This window comes from Nymphaea colorata, chromosome 1 (genome assembly GCF_008831285.2).
Source record: "Nymphaea colorata isolate Beijing-Zhang1983 chromosome 1, ASM883128v2, whole genome shotgun sequence".
Lineage (NCBI taxonomy): Eukaryota > Viridiplantae > Streptophyta > Magnoliopsida > Nymphaeales > Nymphaeaceae > Nymphaea > Nymphaea colorata.
In genome coordinates, this window is record NC_045138.2 from 11,167,406 (window position 1) to 11,176,085 (window position 8,680).

Consider the following 8,680-nt stretch of genomic DNA (forward strand, 5'->3'; position numbering starts at 1 on the left):
AAAATTCTAAGCCTTTTGTAATGTGGCATTTTATTAGCAGGATAAATCAATCTAAGGGGGCAGTTTCGCCCCAAAATTTCTTTGAAATACTTCCTAAGATGAGAAAAGCCAAATAGTTTCAATTATACGCTATGTTTTCCATAAGATAAGCCATGTCACTGAGAATATCTATGGCAAAATTTTTTATGGTCATTTTATTAATTTTCAAATAAATTTTTGAATTCATGTGATAGCTCCCATGTTGATTCTCAAAATCCTAGCCGCCAGCCACCAAAACGATGCACCATACTCTTACATGAAGTTGTCAGGAAAGTGCTAATCTCAAAAGGTACTGCTCATAATTGTAACCTCATATCAAATCATGAAAATATAACATGGTGACAACATCATATAGAAGTATCTTGAAGCACTTGCTCAACTTCGGGATGTCCTTGCACTATTGAGCCATAGGGGAATATTATTTAACTTACTACTAACCTTAGAGAAATTGGAAGTTCAAAAAAATTAATTCTACAAGTTTGCGGTAAGGCTTACGTCAGAATGTGATGGTGGTAGAACCTCTCTTATTGATAGAAAGTGTTCAAACTATTCAGAATCATGATCGGCAAAAGTTCAGGTTCTATAAGTTCATTTATCCATTCTAATTAAAAATAAAATGACGTCCACTATCTACAATAAAAGAAAGAGTCATAAATGCCTTATAAAGAATGAGCAGAATCTGGATCTGACATAGACTAGAATGAAGAAGTACCTGGTATGCTACAAGTATTTGCATCCTAGAATTGCTATACAAACATGGGTGTGTGAAGTGAACCAACATGGAGTAGCCATGTGACTTGGGGCTGAACTTAATAAGAGAATAGGCTCCTGGACTCAAACGAAGAGTGACAATGTTATCTCATCTCATTTCATGACTCATGTCTAATGTTAAAACCTATGTTACATGGATGCTTTAAAATGCACCCAGTACCCATGTCGACATGATACGAGTGCCGGCTGCGTCTTCGTTGTGCACCTGATTTTTTTTTTTTTCTATTTTCTCTCTTTTTTTTTCCCTTTTTCCTCACCCCTTTTTCCTTTTCCCTTCTTTCTCTCTCTCTCTCTCTCTCTCTCTCTCTCTCAAACTTTGAGTTTTCTCATTCTCTTTTTAAAAAAGAAGACAATCAAAGGTGGTCTTCCTTTTTAAAAAAGAAGACAATTAAAGGACAACCAGTGTACTGTTCTTTAAAAACTTTTAAAAAGTCGACTAGACTAGGTATATTTAAAAGAAAAAATTTTATTTTATTTCCTCTATCTCTCTTTCTTCTTCAAACTTTTAACTTTCTTTTTTTCTTTAAAAAGGAAGACAACAAAAAAACTACTGTGCAAAAGGCTCAGCATAAGGACCAAGTTTCTGTCCTTCAACTAGACTGCTTGCATTTAAAAAGAATATACTTTATTCAACTTAAAATTTTAAAAATTAACTGTCCTTAAAATGCACTGTCGGCCAGATTGCCTACATTTTAAAAGAGCTTTATTTTATTCAAATTAAAATTTTAATAATAAATTACATTCTATTTTCATGTGCCCTTAAAATGCACCCAATATTAACATTCAATTTAAAAATTTAAAATGGACCCAACAAGCAAAATAACCTTTGAAAATAACTTAATTTAGTGTATATATATATATATATATATATATATATATATATATTATACCCAAATTTTCTGATATGTGCCACACTGTCACCGGTACCGGCATCCTCACTAGCACCAGCACAGGCATCCCACACCTATGTGACACAACCTAACGCCAGATCTGGATCTGATCATGACCAGAACCATGAAGTATCCAGTATGCTAAAAAATGACATACCAACATGGGTGCATCACCCGATATGGAGTACCCATGTGACTTGGAGTTGATCTCAATAAGGAGGAGAATGGTTTCTTCAATTCAGATCAAGAGTGATAAATGTTATTGTTGCTTCTTGACTCATGTCTAATGTCAAGGCCTATAGTACATATAGTCAAGTATTTCACCAATTCATCCCAATCCTATGTCTACCCAGACGATGAAGCTTCTTCTAAAACCAAAATACTGAAAGTTGGAAAAGGTACGTTGAAACAAAATTCTTATAAATCCAAAACATTAGATGTGTTCTAAGCAAACCAAAATCTTCTGTCTATTGCTCAAATTATCAATCACAAACATAATCCCTCATTCTCCTCTAGAGTTGTTTTATGCAAGATAAGTGGTCATTTTATTTGATTTGGGAAGGTCTTTATAATAGAGGAGATCTTTAGTTAGACATTCCTAAGCATGCTTTTTGTAATTTAGCCCAAACGAATGACCTATGCTACATGGGCAACTATATCACATGGATGTGGGGTGCGGGTGCTAGTGTGGATGCAGATGCGGATGCGGGTAAAAGTATAGCAATTTAAAAAAAAAAAAAAAAAAAAAAACAGTGTGAGTCTTTTATTTGATTTGGGAAGGTCTTAAAAGAGGAGATCTTTAATTAGATGTTCCTAAGTATGAATTTTGTAATGTAGCCCAAACTAATGACCTATGTCACATGAATGTAGGGTGTGGGTGCATATGTGTATATATATACAAATACACAATACACATATATATATATATATAGTTAATTAACTGTCTAAAAGCCTAATTTCTCCATATTTACATTTTAGTCACATCTATAATAGGGCTAGCGTAGTCAGCTGTGCAACTAAAATGGACAGTTCATGCCCAACTGCAATGGACGTACCATGTTCGAGCTGCACCAGCACCTAATTCGTGTGTGCAGCAACTCCTTAGAAGCACCCATGTGACATAAATGGGTACAAACACCAATGTAAAGAATTTTCAAAAAACTTAGATGCAGAGAGACAGCCATTTATGTATGTATCAAATCCGTTTGTGTAGGCATATGCATATATAGCAGCAATAATTTTTTAAGCAATGAACACATATATTCATTATTTATACTCATAAAATATAAATTACTAAAAAAATATACTAAGATATAGAAATATGAGGCTAACATGTCCAAGGTAAGTCTTGACACCTGCACCTGTGTCCAGCTACTCTGACATGAGTTTGGTGCTTTTCCAGGCTTATCCATGTGACATAGATAATGACGTTTAACTTTGGTGCAAAACAAATGAAGAGTCCTACTAAAGTTCCATATAAACCATTTGAAATGGATTTTGTAATGAAAAGATCAAATTGAACGTAATGATTTGATATTAGGAAAAAAGAAATCCAAGTTTTTCTTGGAGAAGAGGTGTTCTTGACAAGAGGTTTTTTTGAGTTGTGCACTATGTATAACCTAATCATGTTGTTTCCAATGCGGACAAAAGGGGGTTATTATGCAATTTTTCTTGATGATTATTCTAGACGTTCCTTGATCTTTTATGATCTATTATATTTTAATTTGAATATCAGTTGATGGCCTTCTTCACAAGGATCTTGCATTGCCTAATTATCTCTCTCCTTTGACAAACTTTTAATTGTGGCACCAAAAGCTTTAGGTTGGTGTTAAATTATGATTTACATGTCCGCATATGTGTATGCATACTTATACATCTAATATGTATGTTAATAATTCAAGCACTGTACATGTTAATGTACATGTTACTATACATTCTGTTTTTTTTAAAAAAAAAAAAAAAGCAAATAATCATAGAAAATCACCCCCTTTTTTTCTTTTGAGAGTTGGCCATGTTAACAGAAACACCGTGAAGGCTTTCAATGTGAATTACTTGGGAGATGAAAAGTCATATCTCTTAAGAGATGAAAAGTCATGTTTGTTGGGGGATGAAAAGTCATGTCTCTTAAGAGATGAAAAGACATGTCTCTTGAGAGATGAAAAGTCATGTCTCTTGAGGGATGAAAAGTCATGTATGTTGAAAGATGAAAAGTCATGTCTCTTGGGAACTAGAGACCCCTTATGTAACTCCTCTATATAAATGAGTCTCTCCATCAAAGGAAGGCAAGTAAGAAATGATAGAGCAGTGGACGTAGGCCATTGGCTGAACCACTTTAAAAATTCATGTCCCTTTAATTATTTCTTCATTTTCATTTCTTACAGGCCCTTCCTTGGTTGAGTTTACGACTCAGTGAATGTCTATTTGGCCAGTTAGTCGAGAATTCCGAGAACATAGAGGCACTCTACATCCATCGTGGTGTTTCATTCATAGACAACCGGATGGGCTTCATGCATCAAGATTGAAGACACTTCCATAGAAATTGCACCGGTATAGATTTATAATTTGAAACGCACTTCAAAAACTTGTCACAAGAGTGTTGTCATATGCATGTCTAACAGCCATATCATATGATAAGCCTTGGCAGAGATTAGAAATGGTACAACACCTCCATTCTTGAGTTTCTATCTAAAAGCTCCCCTTAAAGAGCCTTAGACACTGTTAGGAGGCTTGTGAGACGGCAACAGAAAGATGTTGTGCCCTTGAGAAAGCAACAAATTGGGGTTATATTTGTGCTTGGGAGATTGACCTCGAATTGGAGAAAGTGTGTTTCCACTTGTCCTGCGGAAAGTGGTTTTCATTGTGAAAGGATTATATAATCTTTTGGTTTAACCGTAGACTTAAGCCGTTTGGAAGATATACTTTCAAACAGTCCCACACGGAAATGGTACATGCTTTTGTAAAGTTGACGATCCTCCAAGAATAACTTGTAACTTTAGTAGACTGATTTTAACAAAAATTTCTCGTTTGAAGCATCATCTAAATGGATGCATGAAAATGTTGCCCCATGAACGTTTAAGCTAAAGAATTTCAATGCCTTTCATAGTTTATTGAAAATAGTCGACACCCATACCCGTATTAGCAACCGTACCTATAATACCTATCTAAAGATCATTAATTTTTTATTTTGTCCTTTTATGATGTAAGAAAAAATGGATACTAAAAATATTGGTTGATCACAAACAATTCAACAAATTGTAAACTTGTCAGTAGAACGACGGCTTCAGAGTACTGGTCATTTTTCAGGACTACATGTGCTAGTCAAGTCATTACATCAATCCATAGCTACAATATCGTAATATTTTCAAAAGTAGTGCAAAATTAACAAAAAATGAAAGATACTTAAAAAACATTTGAAATCAAGTTATTGCCATTTTTTTGATTTATTTTTATTTCATTTTCTATTTTTATTTTTTTCATTGTTTGATCTCCTCTTATTTTAGGTATTTAAAATTACTCATAAATGCAATATAATGCTTATTACTTTACATTTTTATATTTTTAACTAGATTTTTTTAATATATTCTTATTAGTTTCTCATTTATTGTACATTTACTTAACATTTTCTATGTTTTTAAAAAACTCTGAGATTTTCCTTGCCAAAAAGTATCCGAGAAAAATCTCATCGGTAAAAATCCGAGAACGATTGTTGTGGCTATGCGTCAATCTTAAGCTAAATTATCTTAGTAAGCTGGATGGAACAAAGTCAACTATAGAACAGTGCCAAAAATCATGAAGTAAATCTATAGTCATGCTTATGTGTGAAGTTTCGAGAAAATATAAATACAAAGGCGAGCTGATTCAGGCTACACAAAATAGATTTCATAGTAATATTTTGAAAAAATAGCAAAACCGAAAAATGCTTTGAGAAAAATGTCCTATTTGAAAGAACCAGCCAATTTCACTGTTGTTGGTGTTTCTAAATGCGTGAAGGAAGGAAGAGAAGACACAGGAATTACACAAAGGGCCATCTGCAGCAACTCAGGACATGTCCTAATATATGTCCAAGCCTGTGAAACAAGGCGCAGCAAAGCGGAAGCAGTAGGACCAAAATCATGAAGTAGATATTATCTATAAACATATATGACAAAGTTAATTAATCTAACACACAGAGGAAATAGGAAAAAAATAGATGTGCACATCTTTACAAACGAGAGAACCAATATCTTGGCTTCTAGCATCAATTGTGTATGGGCATACATATAGCAATCATTAGAACTTCAACCAGATCTAGCTGAATCAAAACTATGAAGTAGAATGGTAATGGCTCGGCATATGAATCCTTGGCAACATGTGTCCGGCAGGATTCGAAACTTGTCGAGTAAATGTCTGACTCGAGACTGAGCATGATTCACTGCATCGGCGTATGCCTCACGCTCATGTCGGACTCGTTGGATCAATAAAAGAGGAATCCCCTTATTATATGAACCCGGTCCAAATTGGATCCATTTGCACCAGTCTCGGCCAGTTGACGACGACGGAGCGTTTCGTTGGCATGAACGACGGGTGGGCGATGTTGTCCAACCATTTCCACGTATGAATTCTTTCGCCAAAGCTGTGCCGAACGTCCAAAGAAGCTGTTCGAATTTGATTGACGATTTCAGCAGGTTCTGCTATGGAAGAAATCTTGAAAAGGCCATCACCAGGATGCATTTGCTCGAGGAGCATGGTGTTTTCGCTCACTATCTCACTTACGCTGAGCTCATCAGGTGCTGTGTGGACAGAGGAGCACTCTCTCAAGGTAAACTCGTTCACCAACATATTTCCTCAAATGGGTATCGCCCTAATACGTTTCTGCTCAACAATCTACTCAATATGTACGTTAGATTCAATTGTTTGGCTGATGCACGTAAACTGTTCGAGGGAATACCCCAGAGAAATGTCGTCTCCTGGACAACAATGATTACCTCCTGCGTCGATCATGGTTCCGATGATGAAGCATTGGAGCTTTTGGTTCGGATGTATAGAGACGGAACAAGACCAAACATGTTCACGTTTTCTTCTGTTCTTCGAGCTTGTCACGACTTGAGAACCCTGCAGCACTTGCAAGGTCGTATCATACAGAGTGGGTTGGAATCGGATGTCTTTGTTAGAAGTTCTTTGATCGACACGTACGCTAAGTGTGGTAGCTTGAGTGATGCATATGACGTTTTTAACGAAATGGTTACTGGCGATTTGGTTGTGTGGAATTCTGTCATTGGTGCTGTGGCTCAGAATGGTGATGGCGATCAAGCTGTCGACCTTTTTAAGCAGATGAAACGTGTTGGATTCATACCGAATCAGGCAACTCTCGCCAGTGCTTTTAGAGCTTGTACTAGCTTAGTGCTTTTAGAGGTGGGCACGCAAGTGCATGCTCATGTTATCAAGTCTGAAAGAGATTTGATTGTGGAAAATGCTCTTCTGGATATGTACTGCAAGTGTGGAAATCTTGGAGAGGCAAAAACTGCATTTACAAGGATGGTTGTCAAGGACGTCATTTCTTGGAGCACGATGATAGTTGGCATGGCTCAAAATGGTTTTAGCAAGGAAGGTCTGCATCTTTTTGAGTTGATGTTGAAGTCGGGGACAAATCCAAATGGTATTACCCTTGTTGGGGTTCTGTTTGCCTGCAGTCATGCTGGTCTGGTTGATGAAGGATGGCATTTCTTTAGATCAATGAAAAGGCTTTATGGGATAGAACCTCAAATGGAGCATCACTGTTGCATGGTTGATCTTCTTGGACGTGCAGGGAAGCTTGATGAAGCAATCAATTTCATTCATGAAACGCCAGGTAAAACTGATGCTGTTATCTGGAGGGCACTCCTTGGAGCATGCAGGGTTCATGGAAACGTCAAGCTTGCAGCTTATGTTGCAAATCAAGTTCTTGAACTGGAACCTGATGACGAGGGAACTTACATACTATTGTCAAATATTTATGCTGCTTCCTCCAACTGGAATGATGTTTCTCGAGTTAGGAAGTCCATGAGAGACAGAGGAGTAAGAAAAGAGCCTGGTTGCAGTTGGATTGAAGTTGACAGAAAGCTGCATGCATTTACTTTAGGCGATAAATCACATCCCCAGATGGAGGCGATCAGCAATGAAATTGATAGACTGATCCAGAGAATAAGCAGCTTTGGCTACCTTCCTGATACAAATTTCGTATTGCATGATATTGAAAATGAACAGAAAGAAGATTCACTGCGTTATCATAGTGAGAAACTGGCAGTGGCCTTTGGCCTGATCAGTATTACTAAGGAAAAACCTATTAGGATCATGAAGAACCTAAGAATATGTGGGGATTGTCATAATTTTGTTAAACTTGTTGCAAAAAGTGAAAGTAGGACAATTGTGGTAAGGGATGCCATCCGTTTCCATCATTTCAAAGATGGTGCTTGTTCCTGCAGGGATTACTGGTGAAAACGTGGACTTCAGAAACTCTTTTCTGAAATTTCTACTGCTTGATGGTTGCTGTCAGAATCCTGAAGAGCATGTTTTAAGCCTCTAGAAGCACTCTGTGTATATAGTTTACCAATCTTCTAAATTCACCGAAGAAAGTGGGGATGCTTGGATCACAATAATTCCAGCTCTTGGAGCCATATTGCCTGTTGAGGAAATTTATCTGGCACTGCAATTTATTAAGTTGCGTATGGTTGACATTACCAAGTTTAAATTAAACTATATTCTTGGAGTTCTGACTTTGAACATCTCCATCTTGTTAACCAGTAAACAACAGAAGCCACCCTGTGATCTTGTGCAGAGCGATTGTAGTTAATCATCCCTAATCCATATTTAACCAGCTTTGGCAGGTCTCGCGTTATAGTTGTTCCAACAGATCAATGATGACACCGACTCAGGATCGCTGGTACCTGTATGCAAAATTTGGTTGACCAATTTTATTGGACTTCAAAAGTTTGGAAGGCCCACAATGGGCTTGCAATTCTCTA

General features: G+C 36.7%; 1 protein-coding gene across 3 annotated transcripts; it reads left to right on the forward strand.

The window, feature by feature from the left end:
• The first annotated feature begins 6,111 nt into the window (after positions 1 to 6,111).
• Positions 6,112 to 8,680, forward strand: LOC116248006 (pentatricopeptide repeat-containing protein At2g03880, mitochondrial). 3 transcript variants are annotated; one of them, XM_031620561.2, is made up of 2 exons: positions 6,368 to 6,498; positions 6,584 to 8,680. In XM_031620561.2, the coding sequence occupies exon 2, from the start codon at positions 6,657 to 6,659 to the stop codon at positions 8,151 to 8,153; it is 1,497 nt and encodes a 498-aa protein (XP_031476421.1). In that variant the 5' UTR covers positions 6,368 to 6,498; positions 6,584 to 6,656; the 3' UTR covers positions 8,154 to 8,680. The 3 variants fall into 3 exon arrangements, with proteins under 3 accessions (XP_031476402.1, XP_031476421.1, XP_031476412.2); XM_031620552.2 differs by having other exon boundaries at positions 6,372 to 6,498; positions 6,633 to 8,680; XM_031620542.2 differs by having other exon boundaries at positions 6,112 to 8,680.